Raw genomic sequence first — 27,362 nt, forward strand, 5'->3', positions numbered from 1 at the left:
CTTGCTTCTCACCGGGACCCGAGGAGGAGGTGACCCGGTCCCCATCGAGGTCATCAATGTGGCACTCCAGACCTGCCTCTGTGGCCTCCTCAAGGTCCACCTTCAGTATGTCAGATGCAGACATGGACCTGATGATGAGGAGGTTCATCCAGGCCCAGATGCAGATGGGAGTGCTCTTGCCTCCCCCCCCCCTCCGGGGGGGGAGCTCGACCCCCTTTTTTGCTCCTATTGCTCCTCCGACCCACCTTCCGGGTTCAGAGCTTTCGGAGCCGAGCCGCGTTGGATCCGGGGGTGTGTCGGAGCTGACAGTGCTAGGCACTTTGGCTCTGACGATTCCCTCGAGTTTGTCGGATCTGACCTCTCGGAGCCGTGGGCCGAGCTTCAGATCCGAGGGATTTGGTGTGCTTTCGGCCCCGCCCCAGTCGGAGGGCGCGGGTCCTTCGGGATCCGATAGTCTCGGCTCCGGGTCCGATCCCCGCCTCGGATCCGAGTGGGAGTCTGATCTCAGATCTGTCAGGGAGTGGCTCCTCGGCTTTCGCGGTGGTGGAGAGGGCACTGTTGAGTACATCCAGGCCTCCGGTCCTGGCTTCGGCTCCCCCCTGCACTCCCTCTCAGCTGGTCCTGGCTCCCCTCACCTGGCCTTCGGGGCAGCCTGCTTCAGCACCTCTAGGTGTTCCATTGGAACATGATTTTGCTGGTGAGGACTCCTCGGACAGCCCCCCGAGGAGGTTCCTCACAAGTCGAAGTGCAAGAGGAGGCACATGGACTCCCCTGAGTCCCTCACCGAAGATACAGACTTGGATGAAGGGGAAGGCTCCCCAAGGTCACCCCCCGAGGATGTCTCCTTTGGAGACATCATGGAAATGCTCAGAATCAGGGGGGGGTGGTCTGCCCCCAAGGCTTCCTCTGATGAGTCCGTATTCCAAGAGGCGTTCGAGGCAGGGCCATCTACCTCTTGGGTGTCCCCTCCCCCCGACCCCTTGGTGGATCTTATAGCCACTAGGGCTTGGAGGGAGCCGGACACTGTAGAGCCGGTTCCTAAGCGCCCGGACAAAATCTTGAGTCCCCCGACAGAGGGAACCCATTGGAGCAGAGGTCCCCCTGTGGATGCCATGTTGGTGGAGGCAGCCACCAAGAGAGAGTTGGCTCAGGAGAGCCCCACGGTTCATCTGCCGAGCAAGGAGTCTCGCGTGATGGACCACCTTGGGAAGCAGGCCTTCAGTTCAGCGACCTTCTCCATGGGGGCCATGAACTATATGGCACACGTCATTCGGATGCAGCGGGATCTAATCAAAGAATACGCTGCTCCCCCCCCCCCCAGGGTCCATGTCGGAAGGGGACAAGCAACTGTACTCCTCCCGAATGTCCATCCTACATTGTATTTCCAACACCTCTATGCGGCTTTTGTCTCACGCCACTGAGGGAGCCGCTAGAGCAGGCGGAGTCGGGCTGGTCATGAGGAGGCAAGCCTGGCTCCGACATTGTGACTTCTCGGAACCCTTTAAGGCGTCATTTGCGAATGCCCCTTTTGATGATTCTGCATTGTTTGGCAAAACCGTTCGCGACACCCTTGTCCAGAGCGAGAAAGACGGGAAGACGTTGTCTGCCATCGGAGTCCGCTTCTCTGCTCCCCAGAGGTCCTTTGCCAAGAACCAAAAGGGTCAGAAGAAGATGTGGTTCCGGAAGTCGCATCAATCCCAGTCTGCTCCGGACAACCAGTCCTCTCGTGGCAGAGGAGGACAGGGAGGACACCGCCCTAGAGACAGAGGGTGTCCCAGGAATTTTGGGTCCAGAGAACCCTTCTCTGAGAGGCCCACGCAGAACCCCTGAGGGGTTGCCCGGCTGCTCCACTCTGGAGGCAGTCGGGGGACGTTTTTCAAGGCACCTAGCAGTGTGGGAGTCCATAACAGTGGATCGCTGGGTGCTTCGTGTTATATCCAGAGGCTACCAAATTCCCTTTCTTGTAACCCCCAGAATCAGAAGCCTCCCCGATGTACCACCCAATCAGAGGGAGGCGGCTGCTGCAGAAATTCAGCAGCTCTTACAAAAAAGAGCCATCCAGCCCGTCCCCCCAGATCAGCTCGGATCAGGGTTTTACTCCAGGTTCTTTCTGGTGCCAAAAAAGACGGGGGACGCGCGAGGCCCATCCTGTACCTCTCTCTCTTGAACCTGGCAGTACCAAAAGTAAAGTTCCCAATGGTCACACTGCAATCTATTCTCCCACTACTGCGGGAGAACAACTGGATGTGCTCAATAGACCTCAAGGATGCGTACTATCATATTCTGGTAGACAGACGCCCCAGGAGGTTTCTCCGCTTCCGGCTGGGAGCCAGCTATTTCCAGTTCAGGGCCCTTCCCTTCGGTCTCACCTCAGCCCCCAGGGTGTTCACCAAGGTCTTGGCAGCGATAGCAGCCCACCTGAGACTCCAGGGAATTCAGGTCTTTCCGTACCTAGATGACTGGCTGCTTACCGCCCCAACAAGGCATCTTCTTTGCTCATGCAGGGATTATTTCCTCAATCTGGCTCCACTCTTAGGGTTGACCATCAACATGGCCAAATCCTCCCTGGCTCCTACACAGGTATTGGATTTCATAGGGGCGAGGTTGGACTCCAGACTGATGCTTGCTTTCTTGACTCCAGATCGGCTTCAGAACCTGAGGTTGCACGTGCAGGCCATCCTTCAACTTCAAGCTCCTTCGGCGGAACTGGACCTGAGGGGGGCTCTAGGGTCCATGGCGGCAGCAATTCCGCTGCTGCCATTGGCCCGGCTGAATATGAGGGTCATACAGTGGACCCTCCAGGTACAATGGTCCCTGTCTCGCAATCCCCTGTCTCATCCCATTCCCCTAAGCAGGGTTTGCAAAAGGTCGCTTGTGTGGTGGCTCCAGTCCCCCAATCTCCACACGGGACACCCCTTCTTGCTGCCTCCGCCAGTCGCCACAGTGACCATGGACGCTTCTCGCCTGGGATGGGGGGGCACTATTCGGACAGAACAGTCCAAGGCACGTGGAACGACATAGAGACCTCATTGCATATCAATGTCCTAGAGATGAGGGTGGTGCTTTTGAAGTTGCAAGCACTTCACAACCCTCTTCCGGTGGGGACGATTGCGGTGCAGACGGACAACATGTCAGTCGTCTGGTACATCAACAAACAGAGGGGAACCAGGTCTTAACCTCTCTGCCGCGAGGCCATGAGAGTGTGGGAATGGGCGATATCCACCAACCGCTTTCTCATCACAACGCACATTCCGGGACGGTCCAACATTTTAGCGGACAGGCTCAGTCGTACTATCCTGACTCCCTACAAATGGTCTCTCAATCCTCTAGTTGCAGAGCAAGTATTTGCCCGATGGGGGCGACCTTGTTGCGATCTTTTTGCCTCTCCCTCAAATACCAAATGCAACGACATTGCTCTGATCCCCCCTCCGGGGGAGTCCCCGAGAGACTCTCTAGTTCATGCTTGGCCTCCCGGTCTGCTTTATGCTTACCCTCCTCTGCCCCTGATGTTGAAACTATTGCAGAAAGCCAGTCAGTTGGGGAGCAAGATGATCCTCATTGCCCATTCTGGCCTCGTCAGACGTGGTTCCCTTACCTATGGTCTCACCTGATTCATCCACCCTGGATTCTGGATCCCCTCCCGGATCTCATTTCACACCCCCTGGGTCTTCCGACTCCGAACTTGGCCAACCTCAAGCTGACTGCTTGGTTGCTCCTGTTCCACTCCTGATAAGGACTCCCGGAATCTCATCACCAGTCAAAGCCATTGTAGTAGCAGCTCACAAGCCTTCCACCAGAAGGGTCTATCAGAGTAAATGGAAACATTTTTCCATTTGGGCAGAGCACCGTCATTTAGATTCCTTTACGGCGCCGGTAGCGTCGATTCTAGATTTTCTAACCTCTCTCTTTCACCAGGGGGCTAGTTCCTCCACGGTCAAGGTACAACTTGCAGCAATTTCACACTATCATGTAGGGCAGGAGTCTGGCCCGCTTATTACTTCCAAGCTGTGTAAGACCTTCCTTAAGGGTACCTTCCTCCTCAGGCCTCCAGTCAAAGAGGTGGTACCTCCATGGGATTTATCCCTAGTTTTGCAGTCCTTGACTAGCCCCCCTTTCGAGCCGGCGGCCACTGTTGATCTTAAATGCCTCTCTTGGAAAACGGCCTTTTTGGTGGCCATAACTTCAGCCAAGAGGGTCTCGGAACTCCAGGCTCTGTGTGTCAAAACACCGTATTTGGTCTTCCACCAAGACAGAGTTTACCTCAGGATCAATCCGTCTTTTCTACCCAAGGTATCTTCGGAAGCTAACATTAATCAATCTATTAATCTTCCAGTATTCTTCCCCAACTATCAAAAGAAAGGAGAGTATAAGCTGCACTCTTTAGATGTGCACAGACAACTACATTTTTATATTCATCGAACTACTGGTCATAGGCAATCCGATCAGTTGTTTGTCTCCTTTGCCAAAACCAACTCTGGCAAGTCGGTTTCTAAAGTTACCCTCTCCCGATGGATATCTAGTTGTATTCTCTTAGCATATCAGAGCTTGGGAAGGCCTGCACCTCAGGGAGTCCGTGCTCATTCTGCTAGGGCCGTTGCTACATCGGCTGCCTTCAAGGCTAGGGTTTCCCTGGATGACATTTGTTCCGCAGCCACTTGGGCTTCGTCTCATACCTTTATCAGCCACTACAAAGTAGATATGGTCTCCCGAGGTAGGGCGTCTTTTGGCTCTGCAGTGCTCCGGAATATTCTTCCATGAAGGCCACCCAAGATTCAGGTAGCTGGGGACTCTGTCCCAAAGGTTGCTGACAAATGAAGTTCTTACTTCAGATTAAGAAGTTATGTACTCACCATAATGTTCCATCTGAGTAGGTATCTTCATTTGTCTGCAACCATCCCCCTCTCCTTCCCCCTGACCAAAATGATCCTACTTTGGGGTTCTTTAGATTAGTTCCCTCTGGGACACAGTATTAGCTGTGGTATGGGGCAAACTTGATCTGAGGTCAGTCAGGGTTGGTAGGGGATTATGGGTAAAGGGAGGAGCTAGGAGCTCAGATCTATGCTGTGATAGAAGTTGCCGGCTCGGATCCGAGATCGGATCCGTATCCCAAAGGTTGCAGACAAATGAAGATACCTACTCAGATGGAACGTTATGGTGAGTACATAACTTCTTATTACTCTCATTCCCTGCCTGCAACAGGAGTTTTGATGGTGGGCGATGGCTTGTCACCAGAACAAGGGACAGCCATTCACATTACCCCCAGCCAGGCAGACACTAACAACGGATGCTTCAGATTATGCCTGGGGGGCCCACATGGCAGGAAGATGCATTCAGGGCACATGGTCCTCAAACCAAATGCATCTACATATCAATCAAAAAGAGATGCTAGCTGTCCAAAATGCCCTGACAGCCTTCAAGGACCTACTTCATCTGGGGCAACTACTGATAAAGACAGACAACACCACAGTCATGTGGTATATAAACAAGCAGGGGGGCACACATTCTTACCCCCTTTGCAGACTAACCATGACTTTGTGGGACACCGCATTGACCTACCAAGTACATCTGCAGGCAAAATTCCTGCCAGGAAAGGAAAACACTCTGGCAGACGAACTAAGCAGAAACCTCATGGATCCCCACGAGAGGCAGCTGGATCCACAAGTCTTCAGCATGATAACAAGGAAATGGGGATGCCCAGACATAGATCTATTTGCTTCCCCTCACAACTACCAACTAAAAAGATTCTGCACAAGGAATTATCACAGACAAGCACTGAAAGTGGACACCCTATCTTTCAACTGGAAAACCTATCAGTATATGCCTTTCCTCCACTGCCTCTCCTCCCCAAGGTACTATTAAAGGTCAGACAGAAGAAGCCAAAGATGATACTGATTGCCCCAGACTGGCCCCGCCAGTACTGGTATCCAATCCTAAGGAACTTGGCTCAGTGCCCAGCTTGGACCTTACCTCAAATATCTCATCTACTATCCCAGCAAAAGAATCAGATCCTGCACAGCCAACTCAGTACTTTAAACCTGGCAGCATGGCAGATAATGTAGTCATACAAAACACACCTCTCAGTAAAGCTGTGATGGATGTCATTTTAGAAGCCAGAAGGCCTAGTGCTAGAAAATCTTATGCTGGAAAATGGAAGAGCTTCTGTGCTTGGAACAAGACACAAGGAACTGATACAGCTGTACCAAATATTCATCAGATTTTGCAATACTTAACTAAGATGCTGGACAAAGGCCTATCTTTTTCATCAATTAAAATTCATGCCTCAGCCATTTTGGCTGATTACAATACAGAGCCACCAATCTTTTCTCATCCTTTATTAAAGCAGTACCTCAGAGGAGCCAAAAACTTAAGGCCTCCAAGGAGATCACCGATATCTGCATGGGACCTAAACTATGTCTTGGAAAAATTCACCCTGCCTCCTTTTGAGCCAGCTGCTACTGCTGATATAAAGTTTTTATCTTGGAAAACAGCTCTGCTCCTAGCAATAACTTCTGCAAGACGGGTTTCAGAGCTACAGGCACTCATGGCTGTGGAACCTTTTATCATGTTTTATGCAGACAGGGTCTCTCCGAGGACAAACCCAAAATTTAGGCCTAAGGTGGTGTCCAGTGTGGCTCTTAACCAAACTATTCATCTGCCAACTTTTTATCCAAATCCATAGAACAAGGGGGAGAGAATTCTGCATTCTTTGGATGTACACCGACAGCTTAGATTCTACCTGGACAGAACCAAGGTTTTCAGGAAGACAGAGCAATTACTAGTGGTATATGCTGCAGGATCAGAAGGAAAGGCTATCTCAAAGCAGACTATTTCAAAGTGGATAGGCCACTGCATTCGTTTCTGCTGTTTACACCATGGCAAGTCAGTGCCTAAGGGCATTAGGCCACATTCATCCAGAGCTACAGCCACTTCAGCAGCCTTTCTCAGGGGATTACCAACCAAAGACATATTAGAGGCTGCTACTTGGAGTTCAGTACACACACCTATACAAAGCACTATCATCTGCCACTCTACTCTAAATCCAGGGCAGGCTTTGCCACTGCAGTTCTGCAGGGCCTCATAGCCGCTCCTAATGCTGTTTAGCCCCAGCCTCCCAACCATAGCTTTGGGACTCTACCCAAATGTAATGACTACAACAGTGAAACACGAAGAACATAGTACAGTTGTGTACACTTACCATAAATGTAGATGTTCGAGTGTATTCACTGTTGCAGTCCAGGTTACCCACCCGCCATCCCCCTTTTTTCTGCTGGAGCTTTTCTTTCCTTCTCTGATTTATACAACCTATGTGGTGTATTTGCTTGTAGATGAAGGTAAAGTTTATATTGGTGTATGTATTTATATATATATATATATATATATATATATATATATATATATATATATATATAGAAATTTTAGCTACCCTTTTAGGGGGGCACCTGACATCTGGGGCAAGAAAAACTGAAGAAAATGTCATTGGCTGCTTCTTTTATACCCCTGACGACCTGACGTTAGGAAAGGGTGATAGCAGCTGATGCAGGACCCAAGACTTTGGAATTCAGGCCGACTGAGGGCAACCTGCCAGCAAGATTACCCAAATGTAATGACTGCAGCAGTGAATGCACTCGAACATCTACATTTATGGTAAGTGTACACAACTGTACTTTTCTACCTTCACAGAACCAAAGATTTGAGGAAATCTGAACAATTATTGTTTCCTTTTCTGATTCAAAGTTAAGCAGGCCTGTTTCTAAAGTGACTTTTGCCAAATGGTTGACTGACTGTGTTACCTTGGTTTATGAAAAGCAGGTTTGTCCTTACCAAAACCACCAAAAGCCCATACCACATGGTTTGTGGTGACTTCCTCAGCCTTTTTCTCAAAAACTTTCTTGGATGAAATTTGTGCGACTTCAACCTGGGCTAATACTCATACCTTTATTGAAAATTACTAATTGGACCTGGTCTTTAGGGGAAGAGCAGCCTTTGGCTCAGCTATGCTCAGGAATAGCCTTCCTTGGAGCCCTCCCAGGATTTACGTAGTTGGGGACTCAGTAATGAATGAAAATGACAACATCAGATAAAAAAGTTATGTACTCACCATAATGTTCCATTTGTGTAGCCTTTTTCATTCTTCCTCAATTTATCACCCACCAATCCCCCCCCCTTGCTTTACTCCTGGAAAGATCGAAGGGTATTGGAGGAACCTCTGCTCCTTGTTTGAGCCCCAGTTTCCATTCTTCCTTATTCTCCACTGCTCTGATGGTCTGTGGGCTGCAAAGTAGATCTGAGGTATCTTAGGTGACTAGGGCATTATGGGTAAAGAGAGAAGCTTGAGAGTTTGTGTTCTGTGTTCTGGAGGAAGCAGCTGAGTTGGATCCAAGGATCTGAACCCAACAGTTGATGGAGAATGAAAATGGACAACACAGATGAAATGTCATGGTGAGTACATAACTTTTTTTTCTTCCTTAGACAATGCAACCTGCTGTGATGTTTACACTCCCCCTGCCCCACCAACGAGTTCCCTTTTTATCCATGAGTAGTGCTGGATAATCCCTCTTCTTATTAGATGTTCTTCGTAGTCAGTGCTGCAGTACTGATCCTTGGATCTTCTTGCGGTGCAGAGGCCCTCAACTGGTCTGATTCTCCAGAGCCTTTGCATCATTCCCAGCCAAAGGACATCAGAGGATTGACAGTCAGACATTAGCATATAAGATGAGGATCCATTGATGCCACTTCATTTCTTTTGTTGTACTGCAGCAATGATCTACTTGAACATCTACAGTTATGGTAACTGTAATGCAACTGTACTTTGTGCTGCAGACACATGTCTTTGGAATGTGGGAGGAAACTGGAGCACCCAGAGGAAACTCATGCGAATACAGGGAGGACATGCAGACTCTGCACAGAAGGCACCCCAGCTGAGAATCGAACCAGAGCACCTCTTGCTGTGAGGCGACATTTACCACTGCAGCTTTCTGTTATTTATTTATTTATTGCTTTTGCTAACTGGGTAAGTCAGAATGGGCACAAGTTCCATTTTCAGTGGAGTCCCAGGGAGAAATGATCCATTTTTACAGAATGAGTAGAAAGCAGTTATACAATGTTTGCATAATAAATGTACATACATACATACATACATATCAGTCTCAGAATTCAATGCTAGATTCCTTGCCATCTTAGACAGATATGCTCCCACAAGAAAAATCAAAACCAAAAACAAAACTGTTCCATGGCTAACCAATAGTACTAGACAAAACATTATTGCTAGAAACAAAGCATGGACCTCCTGGAGAGCCACCAAATGCCCACAAGCCCATATTAGATACAAACAAATGAGAAATGAAACAAAAAGGTCTATTGTGTCAGACAAACAAAACTACTATTTAAATTTACAGCAAAAACACCAAAATCAGCCCCTAAAATTCTGGTCATGTCTGAATAAACTGTTCCACCCAGGCAAATCAGCAACCTTCACCCCCTCAACTACCTCCTAAGAGTGTTGCAATGACCTTTAATACTTTCTACACAGAAACAGTCCAGTCCCTTGCTAACAACCTATCTCCCATCTCCTCTACTACTACCGCACCCACTCAGGCAAATATCCCACCCTTTAAATTTGATCCTATACCCACAGACTATATTAAATCCTTGCTTAAAAACTAAAACCCACCACTCTAGCAGTAGACCTACTTCCTGCAGAGTTTCTGCAAAAGTCCGCTAATGAAATAGCATACCCTATCTCCATCCTTATCAACCGTACTATACAAGAATCCCACATCCCCTCCATCTGGAAAATCTCACACATTATTTCTCTTCTTAAAGGGGGAACCTCCACAGAACTCTCTAACTATAGACCTATAGCCATACTATCTCCCTTAGCCAAAATAATGGAAAAATGCATACACAAGCAAATTCTAACACACCTTACTCAGAAGACTCTACTAGCACCAACCCAGCACGGATTTAGACCTGCACATAGTACAAGTACTGCCCTTCTCTCCTTTTCTCACACAATAAATCACAACCGTAATCAGAATAAGCTCTCTTCTGCCCTCTTTCTCGATCTTTCAAAAGCATTCGACATGGTAAATCATCACCTACTCCTAGACTCTCTAAAATCACTTTCCTTAGACAACCCAGTAATCAACTGGTTCCACTCTTACCTCCATGGCAGACAACAAGCTGCTCTATGGAAAGACAATCTATCCCCCCTTCTACCTGTCAACCTTGGAGTACCTCAAGGCTCTATATTGGGTCCCCTCCTTTTCACTATTTTCATAAATGACCTACCCAATGTTATCCCAGATACAACTTGTATACAGTATGCAGATGACGCCACACTTATCTGCTCTGCTTCCACTCCCACAGAACTACAATCCCTATCCCAAATCACCTTTAATAAAGTAGAAAACTGGCTGAATAATCGTCTCCTCCTGCTTAACCCAAACAAAACCAAACTTCTTCTTTTCTCCCCTACCCATAATTTAACATTACCAAAAATTGCAATTTCATCTAACAGTGGCACCATAATCTCCCCTGAACCTTTCACTAAACTACTTGGAGTAATCATTGATAATAATCTGAAGTATGACGCCCATAAAGACAAAACCATAAAAACAGTTAAAACAATAGGCTCCTTGTATAGGATTAAACAATTCTTAACCCCATCTGCCAGAACTGCCATAGCTCAGACACATCTGCTGTCAACCCTTCTCTACACCTCACCCATCCTTACAAATCTCAAACCTTAACAAAATCAGTACCTGCTATAACAGTATAGCTAGATTTGCCACAGGGTCAGCCTATAGAACCCACCACTGTCAAAATCTTCACAAACTAGGCTGGCTAGAACTACCCAATCAGCTGCATTATAACCAACTCATAGTTATACATAAAACCCTCTATCTACCTACCAGTACTCTCATTCTGTCTGATATTATTACCCCCTACAGCCTAGCGTCCCTCCGCTCATCTAACAGAATGCTAGTACAAACAACCAAAGTCAGCAACTCAGCTGGTGAATCTTTATTCTCCAACTCTGCTGGAAAAAAAAGGGAACCTACTTCCTGCTGAACTAACAACTATATCCTCCCTGCCCCAATTTAAAACATCCCTAAATATCTATGTAAACCGGGATTGGCTATGTCCATGTCTTAACCCAGACTAACCAAAAAATAACAAATAGGTAAGAAAATACATAGTTATGTCCATGTCTCCACCTAGACTAACCAAAAAAAAAAAATATATATATATATATATATATATATATATATATATATTTATGACAAAGATAAGATAAACTTAGCTCACAGAGGTGAAATACCCATTAATAACTTTCCCCAACCCAAACAACATACACTTCTCTACAAACTTTAGAATACTATTATCAGGAATATAGCTTGATTCCTACCCATTCTGACCCTACACTCTTCTCCCCCTCTATATTCTATTCACAAAAACTTTCCTTCTTAGCTAACCACCTTTAATCTTAACTAGTATTCTTACATTCAACCTTGAAATACATGTCTTTCTCGCTTACACACTTCTAACATGTATAATGTCATCTCTATATGACTACCATAAACCCACAATATTTGCTTCAATTACATCGAACCTTGACTATAAATTGTTAGTGATTTCTTAAATGTGTTGATTTCTATGTAACTACATACTTAAGTGTCAATTATTTACAATGTGGAGCTTTTCTCCCTGGGCCTCCGCTGAAAATGGACTTGTATCCAGTTGGACTATCCCGGTTAACAAATGTAAAATAAATGAAATAGATAAAAAAAAATAATAAATACATAGACTAATAATGATATGACAGTTAATCAAAAGTAATATATGTACATACATAGAATAAGTGTACATATAAAGAATAGTAATGATATGAAAGTTAATTAAAACATGACATCTAAAACAAGATTACAGAAAAATATTAGCTAATATAAACCTTATAAGAGTGTAGTAACTTTCAAATGGAATCAGCTGTAAGTAGATATGGAGTAGGAGACAGTGAAGTAATTATAAGATGAAGATGGTTACAAATTATAAAGCAGTATTGAGGAGGTCCAGGTAAAAAGGAGACTGAGGTTGTAGTGGAGAGGGCCGTAACAGTCTGATAGTTAGATATTGTGAAGTAGCAACTGTGATTTGGTCAGTTACATAAAAGAGTGGTGAAATTAATGGCTGTAATATCTCTGAACATTGGTGTCATAATGTAATGTAAACTGAAGACCCCATTTGTTGTTAACCAATAGGACAATGCCTCAAGACCTATTGTTATTAGATAAACCAAAAATAATCTCAAATTCAGCAATGATAATCAGATTGGTCTTTGTTAAATTTTGATGTTGAATGTCAGCCCATTCATTGGAGAGTTCATCAACCAAAGGCTGGATTCTGACTTAAAGTCATGAGGCTTAATGTCTTTAGCAATGTAGCCTTTTCAGGACCAAGAGGCTCTTCCAAGTTAGAGCCATCAATTGTCAATTGTAATAAAATATGCAAATTGTTTTGTCTGATATTTAAATGACAGTTCTTGATATTGTAATATCTCTGAACATTTTGGTAGTAGTACTTTGATATTCACTCACCTACTTATGGGAAGTAAATGCTTATTTTTGTAATAAAATTGCTAACATTGTTCTGTGCAATTATTATTCAATACATTTTCTCCTTTAGCTTTGAGAGTAAGTTTCAAACATTAAAATAAATGATGTTTATCTACATCATAATTAAAGCAGTCCATGTAAGTCATTTTAGTTAATGCATGCAGTGCATTACACACGAGCAAAGAAGTTTAACCCCCCCGCCCCATTGTTCCTTCTCAATCTGGTGCTGATTAAATATACATTCAAGTGCTAGACTAGAGTAAAACTGTCAGAATCACCCCCACCCCCATTTATACTGAGGAAACAGTTTAGTACTTGCCAAGGCACAGAAGACTTTTTCTTTTTTTTATCCCCCATTGCTCATGTGCCTTTGAAGACCCTCCAGTTTCTTATTGTATTGGTGTGCCCTGTCTTTGTCCTATACCTGAAACAGTTCCATTTTCTCGGCTGTTTTCCAGGCATTTTGTATCCAGCGCCATTTTGTTTTCAGCTCAGTGTGTATTTCAATGTTATCTGGAAACAGACTTGAGTTATTTTGCTGCATGCTTCTGTTTCATTGGACTGAGCCTTAGTTCCATCCAAGACAGCTGTTATGTCATCCTTGGTCATATTGACATACAGAATTTCCTTTCTTTTTTTAGCCAGGTGTGACTGTGCCATTTTTTCATACCACGCTGATTTTGGCCTTTTTCCAAAATATTCAGTCTAAGGTATGAAATAAAAGCTGTACAAGATATATTGCTGTATTGGCTGTAAGGGTGCACACTTTCTGTGACAGAATAGAATAGATATGCATTTCTAATATATGATGTCGTCACCACAACCATACAAAATACATGGCAAACCTGAATGTAAATCCCATCTGTTACTACCAGATAATGTGTCATTTTTTGGCATATTAATCCCACCAACTGCCACCAAATGTATGACTAGGGGAGGTATGGATTCATAATCTACACATTTACAAGCTAAGTTTATATGTAAGGAACAAGTGATCAAGGGCATATCGTAAATAAACATTTCTGCTGCTGAAGTAACCAGTGTCTGCTATACTCATATAAACTTTACAGTGTACACCTACAGATCTGAGATATAGTTCCTGGCTTCCCAGAATTTCACCCACCTTAGAGTGAGCCCCAGTACCTTCCACTGCAGTCTTGCCAACAGTGATTGAAATTTGTCCAAAATAATTTTGTACATGCAGACAGTTTTCCAGAAAGGGGACATATAACTTGCACATCAGAGATAGGTACACTTCCAAGCTGCAGTGCCTTCCCACAGTAGCATGTGTACAATTTTTCTATGTACAGTTTTTCACACTTTTTCACCAGTGTTACATTTGCTAAAAAGTCAAGTATATTTTACTTTTTAAAGAATTATGTACATTGTTTTTAATTCAGTAGAACTTAAGTACAACTCAGTTCAGTTCTTTTGTATTTCCCTTTTGAATGAGCAGTTATATTTTCCCAACTTGTTACATTTCTTTTCATACTGAAATATAGCTTTGTATGGATTACAAGGCTATTATGTATGCTGTACACAGTTGTGCAGAAAGCTATGCTTTGTGTACCATAGAATATTAAAATAATATCTACATATGCTTTTTTCCAGTTTCTGACCACAATGAGCATTTAAGACCTGCCAGCATTGTGTATTTTAGTACTGGATGGGGCAAGGGTCACAACATGGTTCCCCACTTTCCAAACTGTAAAATTGTTTGTTCAGTCTGTAGTACAAGGTGTAACCTGCTAATGATACTCATTTGTATAAAAGGGACTAAAACTTACAATTATGAAGGCACCCTGGACACGAAGGCTTGTGCAAAACTCTTTATTCACAAACTCCACAGGTTTAGCACTTTCATCTAACTGCTGTTAGACTTCTTCAGAACAATAATCATCACCAACTCAACCTTTTTATACCCCTCCCCATTGAACAATCAAGCAATTAAAACTGACTAATAAGTTAAAAGTACATTGTCATTAACTAAAAATTAATAATTAATTGGTATGTATAGTGTTTCAACAAGCCTAACCATTTGTTAAACACATCAACTACTTATTTAAAATTGTAACACAGACTTTGTAAAAACAGCAAAAATTGCCAAAATATTACTAACAATTTGTCAAAAAGTTAAATTGCCTCATGCACTAATAGTATATATATTAACCTAAAATATGTTTTAGTTTAAGTATGGCTGCTATACTAATACTGTCATTGACACCAGGAAAAATAGTGGCATCCAACCTCAATTGCCACCTTAATTCACAAATATCTAAATCCAGGTCTAACACCCTACCCTGCCTGTCCTTCACTAACTGTTGTAACACCACAAATCTAAACTTGTGGTGTGGATTTTTAATAATGTGTCTAGCTAGGGCATTGGTAGACCTCATATTCTTAATGTCTCATTTGTATAAAAGGCTGTGATGATACATATGACTTGGAGACAGAAGTCTACTTAACTATACCTTTGGTCTTTTCTTCTTGATGTGCCTCAGTGTTTTAGCTTAATAAGAAATATAATAGTGGCATGGCACGAGAATGAGTAGACAAGTCTGCATTCTCTCCTGAGCCATAATTCAAGAAAAGTGGTTTAGCCCCTTTATTAAGATAGGAAAATGGTTAATATAAACAATAAAAATATTCATGAAGAAGACCAAAAAGACTTTCAATAAAAAAACAGAGCCTGAGTAGTCACAACCAAGCACAAGTGGAGAAAATCATAGTTAAATATGGAGGAAAGTCAGCGAGCTATGGAATACCAGGAAGATGACTGTGAAGATGGATATGATTTAGAATGAAATGGAAAACAATGAATATTTATACAGTTCTTATACAAAACTTTTAAAATTAATTTCTGATAACTTGATTAATTTAATAAATTAATTTGGTTATCAGAAATTAATTTAAAAAGTTTTGTATAAGAAATATTAGGTAATAAGAATGTATAAAGTAGGTATGGGAAAAAGGTTAACAGGTAGTTTTAGAAATGGTTCAAAGTCACGTTAAATGAAATGGGTGTATAATTTAATTAATTAATATCATGTAATTCAATATAAAAAATGTGATTTTGGTGTAACAAATTATCCCTTGAAGACTTTTTAGCCGAGGTGCCAGGAGTCACCACCAAAGCTGTTTTTGCACTTTATTTCCGAGAGTCTTTGTTTTTCTTTTGTGTGTTTCATTTATTGTAGCACTGTTAACCCAACGTGATATCATATATTTAATGTCATCTGTGTGTGTGTGTGTGTGTGTGTGTGTGTGTGTGTGTGTCTTTCCGCTTTTCCCGGTTAGGGGTCGCCACAGCGGAACTCCGGTCCGCTAATGATTGGCAGTAGAGATTTACCTGCTGGCTTGCCGGGCCCTAACGCACAACCTTCAACGAAGGAATTTCCATTCACGCATGTTGTCACACAGTAGACGCTCTAACTGAGAATCGAACGGGCAATGTCTAACTGTGAGGCGACAACGCTACCGCAGCACCACCACCGCAGTATTTAATGTAATCTCTGTGAACTGCAATTTGTGTATACGTCATATGTTGATAGTGTTCATTTTCAATTAGTTTTAGCTGTCCAAATGTTTGCACTGTGTATGTATAGGTTCTTACTGTATGAAATGAAGCTGAATTTTTACTTAGTGTCTCCTCATGCTTTAATGAATTCTATGTATTCCACTATATGTTATGTATGTTTTTTTTAACTTACATTTGTGCTAGTGTCTTACTTGAAGTTATTTAGCTCTCTGGAGATTTTCTTCCAGGGCCTTTGCTGAAAATGGGTATTTATTACCCAGTCAGACGTTCCCAGTTAAAATGTCAAATAAATAAAATGTCGTTTGTCTGTGTTAGGCTTTGTAATAACTTTATTTCGCTGTAACTCTGTTAAGTTAGTGTGAAGCTTTTCTCCCCGCGCATCTTCTGAAAATATATTAGCCCAATCAGACAGTCCCGGTAAACAAATGTAAAATAAAATAAGTAAAAAAATCATGCTAGGGGCGGAGTTTCAGAAACGTAAGTTTCAGAATGCCGGTGGAGGCTTTGTCTCGACAGTTTTAGCTTGGAAAAAACAACTCCACTAAAGAAAACACACACAACATTTGCCACTACAATAAGTGATACTACTGTTGTAATGCATGCAAAACAAAAGCAGAGCACTTTAAAAAGAACTGTAACAAATCACTTTAAAAATTATCACTGATTTTTTTTTTTATTTTAGATATTTTTTTGCTCTTTTTATCTCTTATCTGTCATTCATCATTCCCCTCTTGGCCGTTTGGCCCATCCATTTCTCCATCACTGGGGTGAAGTTTTGCTGAGATGGGGTCATCACTCAGACAGCCACTGGGACTGATTTCACAGTTTTGCTAATATTTTTATATCCTAACTCTCCACTGAGCACACCTGGCAAGGTGAAGCGGAGGAGCATGCAATGGACTGTTGGCAGAGGACATCCTTTGACTTCCCCAATGGGCATTTTCTCCAAGTAGGCCTGTCCCTCCTTCTCAAGCATAAGTTATCTGTCCAGTCTCCACCAGGAGGAGGAGAGCAGGCAAAACCTCTTCACTCCTTCCTCTTCCCTCCTTGGCTTTTCGATTACTGAGGCTGCTTATTGAACCTCGGCCACCTGGGTCACATCTGTGATTCCAACCCTCTGCTCATCAGAACCAGGCACATTTTAGACTGTTAAGCCACCAAGAAGGAAAAATAGTTGATTACTTAAGATTCCTGTGATTACACCTGGCATTATTTATTTTTTGCAGTCTTTGCCCCCTGTGACTATCGGTCATCAGCCCCCTCTACAGCTAATAGTTTCTTTTGTTCCCCATCACAGGGGTTTGGGTCAGCTGGGAGGGGCCAGCATTCACACAGTCATCAGTAGTGTTTCAAGGTTGTTCTGCTTTAGCTTCCCCCATCTCTAATCCCCACAGTTGGTGAGTCAGAGGAGAGGATCTTGCAATGAGATAACAGCAAAGGACGTGTCTTCACAGGCACTTTCCCTCCAGGTATCCCTGCCCCACCCTGTAGGCATGAGAAGCTGACACTGCCTTGTCTACTCTAGGGGTGAGTGCAACCCCTCTCTCCCTGTTCAGAGAGATGAGAGGGTCATATCCCATCATTCCACTCCATTTCTACCTAGCCCTACCAGTGTTGGGTCCTCTAGCACCCCAATCATGCTCTACAAATCTAGGCTGGATCAGGCGTCATTCAGGCTTGGGAATTTGGGAATCTTGTAGGACTTTTTACACATTTGTTAATTGTGCTTGTGAAAATCATTTTATTGCAATTGGAAAACTGAAACTTGAAATAATTAGTGTGTAGTACAAATTTAGCAGTTCAGAATGTCGTGTATGATCTCATCATATGTGTTTCTTTGCACAGCTGACTCAGGACTGGACCAGAGAGAGTTCTCAGGGCTACTGAAGAAAGAAATTCACATCACTTTTGGTCGCCAAGCATCTCATGTCGATACCACTGACCACAACCGTCCTTGTTTTCCAGTCTATGTCTACAATTGCTCACAGGATTTACTAAGAGAGCAGCTGGTTAACCCACCAGTGGAGAGATCCACAAAAGACATATTTTTCAGGTGAAAATGCTTTAATATTTGGTTTCTTTAGAGGATTAAAAGTAGAGTTAAAATTATCTTAGAACTTTTTCTGCACTGTACAGCCTGTGCACATCATTTTGTTTGCCTTTTGTTTTACTGCCTGCTGCACCCATTATAATTGTTGATCTTCATTGAAGCAGTTTTCATTCAGAAAATCCTGATTTTCTTTTGAATATTCTGTCATTAGAATGTTCTGTTTTTTTCAGCCTTTTGTTCTTTGACTTTATATGTTCCTCCAATGTCCTACTTATTTTAAATACCTCTAAATGCATTTGATTTATTTTTCCCCTAAATTACTTGAAGATATTTCCTGTTTAAAACTGCATCACATACTGCCTTTTGCTGAAGAACTGTGAGCTTGCTGCCAGACAGAGATGTTCATCTTGTTTTACAATTAGATTTTTCATTTTTTTTTCTTTCAAACAACTTCTTTGCTGGCATATAGATAGTGTAATTACTGGCATGTAAGCCAGTTTTACCAAAATTTATAAGTTTTACTGGCTCTAATCAACATGTTGCACAGTCGTCTGCCATCTTTGAGGTCCCATGTCAAAAGTGTTTTTAAACTGTTTCAGTCAGCTCCCTGTTTTCTTTGCAAAAATAGAATCAGGAGAGATAGAGAAAAAGAGAGGCCTTCATACTTTGAATGTTCACAGCCTGCTCGGGTACACAATCTGAGAAAGACACAGCAGTTGTTTGTAACTTTGTTCCATGTTCAGAGAGGCAGGCTAGCTACATTATTGTTTACCATTACACAACAAGCCACTTGCTGGAAAATGCTGTCAGAAACCTCATTTCCAGGGGTGAGGTCACTTCCATTATTTGCTGTACAACTGACTTCACTGCATATATTTGTATCAGGAATTGGGCCTACAGTGGCATATTGTACTTGTAATATCTGTTTTCTGTACCAGTGTACCCTTGCCATTAGGCCTTCCTCTTGTTCACAGTCCTGAAAAACTTAATTTTAGGATCATAGGAAGTTACTAGGTTGTTGGCCCTGAGACCCTTATAAGCCTAGCCAAGCGTTTAGCCCTTGTTTAGAGAAGTCAGCACCCAAAGCCCCTGTCCAGCAGGGACACAGGTGGAATCCCAGGGGTGTATTTTCTGCTTCCCATCCAGTTTTCGTTTAAAAAGGGATAATGAAGTACTGTGCTTGACATGGAGAGGGAGTCTATTCCACAGATGGGGGAGTCTGTGGGTCACAAATCTGTCCCGGCAACAAGTCCTGTTGATGTCACAAATCAGGTTGAGATTGTGTGTGAAGGTTGCTCGAGTGGAGCTTGACTTGTGGATATGCAGCATTCCCATCAAGGCGGGGTCTGAGATTGCTGTATATGCCAGACAGAGGTCACTTCTGAGGAGTCTGTATGAAACTGAATAGACAGACAGGGTTTTTAGCCTATCTGTGTAGGGTAGATCTTTGAGGCCCTGGACTCTCCTTGTGAGGAGCCTGTGTTGTTTCTCCAGCTGCTGCATGTGCTTTGCAAGGTACATGCCGAAGGGGGCATTGTACTCAATAATTGGCCTTATAAGGGAAGAATACAGGGATGTTATGACCTCCTTGTACCTGGATGAGATACCCTTACTTATGATGTAGCCATGTTGAAAGCTTTCCGTATAGCGGAAGCAACATGATGGTCAAAAGTCAGGTTGCTATCACCCTGGGTGCCCAAATTCCTCATGACTGATTGTGTGCTTAAAACATTATTAATGTGATAATGTGTGTGGATGTCACTCTCCTCAAAGGGGATGATGATGCATTTTTTGGCATTCAGCTTGAGGCTATACTTCCTGCACCAGGCATTTGTTTGGGTGAGACCCTCTTGGAGGATGTCCACATCACTTGGAGAATTGATGACCGCACCCAGCTTGCAGTGATCTGCAAACTTGGTCGGTCATAGCCCACTGATTTTGGCCGGCACCTCTGAGAAGTATATCACGAATAACAGAGGCCCCAAGACCGTTCCCTAGGGTACACCACTCATTAAAGGTCTACTGCTTGAGGTGGCTTCCCCTATTTTGATTAGGCGGGTTCTATCAGTGAGCCAGTTTGCTACCCATCTGGTAACTTACGGATTGATGCTTAGTTGAGAGATTTTAGCAATTATGCCTGAGTGGGGAATAGTGTTGAAGGCTTTGGCAAGGTCAAGGTAGGCAGTGTGCACTGTCTTTACCTCGTCGGTGGCTTTGGTGATTGTCTCAAAGAAGTCGACCAGATTCATCAGGCATAACCTCCCCTTGACAAAGCCAAACTGTGTGGGGTCTAGTGTTTGGAGGTTGCCAATGTTCCTGTTAATGAGGTCCTTAATAATCCGCTCCATGGCCTTGCAGATTAGGCAAGTTAGGCTGATGGGTCTATAATTTCCCAGATTGGTGGACGCTCCACCTTTGTGTGAAGAGATGACAGCGGGTGTCCCCCACTCGGCTAGTACAAAGCTGGTACTCTGGTTTTGGTTGAATAGGGTGCCTACTTTTGCTGCAAGTTCATGCCTGAGTTCATGTAGGATGCAGCCTGGGATGTTATTGGGTCCCATGGGACTGTATATTTTGCTTTTGAGAGGGCAGTGATGACCTATTCCCTAGAGATAAGGGGAGGGGGGCAGGTACTGGTGATGTCCTGATTTACTGATGGGGGAGACAGCGGGGTGAAGTTTTCACTGAATCTGTCAGCCAGTAGGTTGGCTATATCTATAGTATTTGTGTATGTGGTGTCCTTGACCACCAGTTCTGAACAGATCTGGGTGCTTCCTTTGAGATTCTGGACATATGTGAAGAAGACCTTATGGTTTTCTTTTGTAGATGTGGCCAATTTGGACTCAAAAGCTGGCTTTAAAGGATTTCACAAGTGCTTTTATTTGCTTGTTTAGGCTAAGGAGAGATTGCTTCCAATTGGGCACCTGCTCCTTCTTGGTCCTGAACAGCAATTTTTCCCTTTTATTATATAGTTTATTTATTCCAGATGTTCACCAGACAGGTTCACTCTTCCTTGCGAGGAATGATTTTTGTCCCGTCAGGTATTCCTCATTCCATGCATCTATATAAGTGCTCGTATAGTACTTTGGTGTAGATTTTGAACATTGGTGCCAGTTCCTACAGAGGGGTGGAGGCTGTGAAACTGTTTATACCATCCCTTAGGAGGTTGTAATCAGCATTGTTGAAGTTTTTTTGTTTGACCCTCGCTAGAGGAAGGGGGTCAGGGGAGATGCCAACTTCAAAAGTGACCGCTTTATGGTCGGATCTTACCAGGGAAGATGATACTGTAGAGGTGCTGCAGTGGTTACTCATGTTGGTTAATACCAAGTTCAAGATATTATCACCTTTTGTGGGGGTATCGACTAGGTGTTCCAAGGCATTTGCATTGATAAAGTTGAGGAATCTCTGGGCATTTGTGTTCTGGCATGAATAGTTTTTCCAATCTATGGTTGGGTATTTAATGTTGCCCAGGATCAGAGTAAAGGGTTGAATCTTGATAGATTCGAAGAGGCCCAGATAGGTGAAGTGGGCATTTTGAGGCAAATTTAGGGGCCTCTAGCTAGCTATCATTTGAATAGGGGTCTTGTCAATGGTTAACTGCACCTGGAGTGTCTCCTGTGCATCATACTGTTTGACCAGCCTATTGGTGCGTGTGTCTTTAATATGTATTGAAACTCCACTTCTTTTGGGTTTGTTGCCCACACTTTGGGGTCTGAATGTATGGTAATATGAATAACCAGATAAGGCTGGGGTGCTGTCCGCAGCTTTGAACCAAATTTCTGTGACTGCGCAAATGTCAATATCGTCCAGAGTTAAAAATTATTGCAATAAGTGCAGTTTCATGTTTATAGACTCCTAGCGTTTAGCAGCATGACCTTTAATTTGCACTTTGTTGAAATTTTTATGTTGGTTGTATTGATCTCATGACTTCCAAAAAAAGGCACCATGGGGGAGGCAGAGGCCTTTGCCAGAAGCCTGAAGCCCAAGCGAGACAGATGCAGGCCATCTCTAGCAAAGCATTGTGGTCTGTCGATCATATCTTCCCAGGCTGTCAGGTACTGGATCCCCCTGGAATGACACCAGATACTAAGAAAGTGGAAAGGGAGAAAAGGAAGAACAGAATATAATTCAAGGTTAAGAAATTAGAAGATAATTCAAGGTTAAGCAGTTAAGGAGGTTGGCCTTGTTTAAAACCAAGACAACAATAGGGAGCACTATTTTAGGCAGAAAACACTACAGAAATGTTTATTACATATTACAGAAAACAAATGGAGAAAAGTTCCAATTAATACTTTTCACAAAGTGAAACTAACTAAAAAAGCTTTACAAATAGTGAGTCAGTAGCAAAAGTGATTTTAACAGGCCCAGTAAAGCACACATTTGCAGTGCAACAGTGCAGATTAGTTTTATAGTAATAAAATACAGTGCAATGTAGGCAGCAGACAATAAAAAGTGCAATAAAAAGTAGGCAGCAGACAGCAAAAATGCAATAAATTGTAAGAGTAAGCAATAACTAGTAAAAAATAAGCAAGAAAACAGGATACTTATTGTTATATATCACAGATCAGAGTTGTGGTCAGAGCCTCTCCTCCATTTAGCTCAGTGTGAAATAGCAGAAACCCTCCCAAAGGTAGTGCAGAAGGTTTAAACTTAAAACAAATTTAAAAAAGCTTAAATAAACCAATGAGGTGCTTACTCCAAGCCCTAGACCAGCCAACCTTTATCAGCCAGTGGCCAATCGACATGATACTCTCATTAAAGTGAAGAAAGCCTTCTGCTAATCCAAGATGGCCTGGAAAATGTGCTCAGAACAAACAACCACTGCAAACAAATAACCAGGCCTAGAGATAGCAATCCTAATACTGGACTATACAGCTACTAGCTACACTATTTTTGCCAGAAAACAATACAGAATTTTTTATCACAGAAAAAAACAGCAGTGAGACACTAAATCAAAGTTTTAAACCGAACAAAGTTTGAAACCAAGACAACAATAGGGAGGGACAGTGGAAAACTATGCTACAGCTACTAGCTACACTGTTTTAGGCAGAAAATTCTACAGAAATGTTTATTACAGCAGAAAAACAGCAGTGAGACACTGAATGAAAGTTTTAAACAGAAAAAGGAGCAATGATACTCTAGAGAATGCTTTTAACTGCAAACAAATCAGTTAGATGATGCATTCCTTGGCAGGAAAATCAGAACATACAGATGCTTAACAAATGGAGAAAATTTCCAATTAATACATTTCACCCAGTGAAACTAGCTAAAAAAGCTTTGCAAACAGTGAGTTAGTAACAAAAGTGATTTAACAGGCCCAGTAAGGCAGACAGTTGCAGTACAACAGTGCAGATTAGTTTATAGCAATAAAATATAGTAAAAACTAGGCAGCAGACAATAAAAAGCGCAATAAATGGTAAGAGTAAGGCATAACTATTAATAATAAGCAAGGAAACGGGATACTTATTGTTATATATCACAGATGAGAGTTGTGGTCAGTGCCCCTCCTCCGTTCAGCTCAGTGTGAAATACAAATGAGACACTGCATTGGCCAGGAACTGAACCCCGGTCTACTGCGTAGGAGGCTAGAATTCTTTTCACCTTGTACCCACTGTAGAAGGCTTTCAGAGTCCTGTGTAAAGGTATGTATTTACTGTCTTAGCTTATCTGTGAGGGAGAACTCTTTCCATTGGGTGCTCATTACTCTCCCACCATCCCAGTGTATCTGGATAGGCTCTCCAGTTTGTTGCCTTGAATGGATATCTTAAAGTGTGGCACATATATAATTTATTGCATTGTATGTTGAGTTTGCTTTGTTCTGCTTTTTTCATAGTGCACGGATTTGAAACCTTGCAGCAATGTCTGCTCTGCACTTCCATGACAGGTTGTTTGCACTCTCTTACTGGTCTTTCTGTCTTGACATTGACCTAGCAAGACAGTGAAGTGACTTCCTTACCACTTCATCACTCAGGTTGTTTAGTCATTGGTGTCTAAGGGAAGCAAATCCCTCAATATGCAGGAAAAGTGAAATGTGATGTTGAGGGTAGATGTACGTCAAGGTGACAGCCATGAAACTGTAGAGTGGAGCAAATGACTGAACAGCTCACATTTTTCTTGAATACTAATGTATCTATTGTATCATTGCTGTTGCTGTGCTGTAGTCCTTATGCTTCCTTTCACCTTCTAGTAAGATTTGTCCGTAGTTCATCTGTAGACAGAACATTATGTGTAAATATGAGTGTAAAGTAGGAATATCCAGAGTGCTACAAAAGTAAAGAACACAAATATCAAGCAACGGTTAAATTTATCTGTGCAGTGTTTACATTTCTGACAACTGTAGTATAACATTTCGTAAAGAGCTTATCAAAAGCGCTTTACAAAAAATGAGAGCAGCAGCGTAACTTGTAAATTGAATACTTGTGTTCATGTTCAAATACAAACTTAGTATTCTACTTTATAAATACAAGCTGTGTGTTAATATGCAAAGTATGTCCATTGACAGAATGTTAATATGCAAAGCATATCCATTTCACATTAGAATAGGAGTTAATGTTCTTTTATTGTTCCTTTCCTGAATTTACTTGTGTAATTTCCCAGTCTATCATTGTCTGCAGAATCGTACATAGACAGACCATAACTGGTATGGTTTGTGGCCCTCTGCATTAATGTTTGACAGTCTCTGCTATGACTTTGAGGGCCGACATGATAAGCAGTATACCAGGAATATGAAAAAAAATGCAAAAATATGCCAAACTGCACTGTCAGAAGAGGACATCACAGCATTTGCCTCCTGCAGAATGCTTCCTAGCAGACCACATCATAAGGATGAATATATACTTTCCATTCTTGTTAATTTAAGAAATACTGGTGTAAGCTGTCTTGCAGTAGAGTGTTAGGCACTAGCTATGTCTAGGTGATGTCCTTCCATTTCAATAGGGATCCCCTGCCAAGAGCGGCAAAACATCCGGACAGTATACCAAAGCCTTTAGGATGCTTTAAGGTACTTTAAACGTCACATGTATGCTCCTCGCGTAGCATAGGGCATAATGGTGACATCTGGATGTACCATCCTCAGTACTTCTTTGGAACCAGTCAGAATGCCATCTCTTGATCGTTGGTCTGAAAGCCCATTCCGTAACTGGTTTACCAAGCCATTGCAGGTAAGTGCCCCATTGGGCTTTGGTTTTACTTATCTTCTTTTTATTATATTGTTGCTTGTGGGGTTTCATGTCATCCAAGAAGGGTAAATATCAGTGTGGGTGACAGATTCCCCATAAAGGCTGCTATGAACAGTGTGTTTTGCCTTGGTGCTTCACATGACCATATGTCCTGCTCTGTCTGTCAGGCCTTTGTTCCTAAGACTGTTTGTAGTAGACTTTCTTCTTTGGCTATTTATCTTGAAAACCAGCATTTTAAGCTTATTGCTAAGGATATGATGGCGGGCACTTCCCGCTCCAGAATACAGCTGGCTGTGAAGAAGAAGTCTAAGAAATGTAGGCCAGAATCTTCTGCTGTTCAGCCTTCCACCGAATGTCTTTCCAGAGGCGAATAAATTCCTGGAGGTTCACCCGGTTTTATCATTGGATTCTGCTGCCACAACCGGGTTTGAGGCCAACAGGGATCTGACTTTAAGCATGTCTGAGAAGACATTGCAGGTGTCTGCTTCGGACATTCAGGGGGAACCACAATTGATTATTTCCAAGGGGCATAGGGGGCTTCCTCAAATCTTAGTCAGAGAAGAAGTGTCTAGTACCATGATTAAAAGCCGTCTTGGTTCAGAGCTTTCTAAATTCTATAAGGTAGACATCCCATTGAAGAAAAAGCAAAAGACTAAACATATTTCTTTTGCCTCTAAGGATCCACAGAGTGAATGACAGTCCTTCACTCAGTACTTGTTTAGTGCTTTGATTGCTTTAAAACCTCCTCAGGGAGTTTCTGTTCCAACCCCTGTCTTGATCCTCTATCCCATTTAAAAGACCCAGAGAATAAGATTCCTCTGAGGAGGAGTCAGATTCAAATGAGGAATCCCTTGCTCACTCCTCTCAGATTCCTTCTCCTTTGGATTTTGGATCAGAAGAACAGAAATCTATCAGTTCTGATACTCCCTCTGAAGAGATTTCTTTTGAGGACACTATCTTTATAATGATGGATTTCCTTAAATGGTGTTGTGCTCAGGTTTTTAAGATACAAAAAAGATTTTATGAGTTGCTGTAGATGGATTCGCCAAGACCGTTTGGTGTTCTTCCTGTTTTGGTTGCCTTGCTGGATGCATTATCTAATGCTTCTAAGGCTCTAGAGACTCAGCCTCCTGCCCCCAAGAAGCCTGATAGATTCTATAGGGTGACTAGGGACTGTAAATTGTTCTACAAGTGTCTGTCTGCTGACCCCTCAGTGTTGTGTGTAACTTCTGACAAGTCATCTCAGTTGCTTTCTTCTCTAAGTTACTGCTGTCTGATAAAGATAGTAGAACCATGGAGAGGCTAGGTAAGAAGGTCTATATCTCTACTACCTTTACTTTTTGGGCCATTAATTGTCAGACCCATATGTCCAGGTACTTGTTGGCTCTCTTATCCCAGGCCTGTCAAGTTATTTCTGATCTTCCAGACTGAGGGTAAAACTTCTGCACTTTCCCTTTTAGGGACGTACTCCCAGGTGGCTCATCATTTTATCAAATGTGGTTATGATGCAGCAGATGCTTATTCTAGGGATGCTGCTTTTGGGTCAGTGATGAGGTATTCATGGCTTTGGCTTTAACCTTTGCCTGGTGATATTAAGGCTAAGTTGATGATTGCTCCTCTAGGTAATAAACACTTATTTGGTGAAGCTGCTGCTGATTTGTTTAAGTCCCTTCGGGATAAGGTCAAGGCTGTACAGTAACTTAAACATGTGTTTGTTTCAGCTGTGGCTAAATTTCAGATAAACTACCCCAATATGCCAGCCTTTGTTCCCAAGCAATCTTGCCCTCCTAAGGGTAAAAAGGGTGGTAAGCAGTCTCCTCCTGTGAAGGCTACTCAGACTTCTAGTGCCTCTTTTTCCTGATAAACTAGGTGCTGTCTGACTATCCTATTCTTTCCAGCCACTTTCCTTTTTCTCTCCACCTCTGTCTCACCCTTCCTGTTTGGCTAAAGATTACTCAGGATTCCTGGGTTCTTTCCATAAT

At 42.8% G+C, this 27,362-nt stretch overlaps 1 protein-coding gene across 2 annotated transcripts in view; it reads left to right on the forward strand.

Moving 5' to 3' along the window:
- The window catches only part of SZT2 (SZT2 subunit of KICSTOR complex), a 3,556,133-nt gene that overhangs the window by 967,891 nt on the left and 2,560,880 nt on the right, over nt 1–27,362 (forward strand). For both annotated transcript variants that reach the window (XM_044085412.1, XM_044085413.1), the window contains exon 26: nt 17,998–18,205. In XM_044085412.1, coding sequence (XP_043941347.1) covers nt 17,998–18,205 — 208 coding nt within the window. The remainder of the gene's footprint in view (nt 1–17,997; nt 18,206–27,362) is intronic.

The sequence above is a fragment of the Protopterus annectens genome, chromosome 10.part0 (assembly GCF_019279795.1).
Source record: "Protopterus annectens isolate FY-2018-M chromosome 10.part0, PAN1.0, whole genome shotgun sequence".
Taxonomy (NCBI): Eukaryota; Metazoa; Chordata; order Ceratodontiformes; family Protopteridae; genus Protopterus; species Protopterus annectens.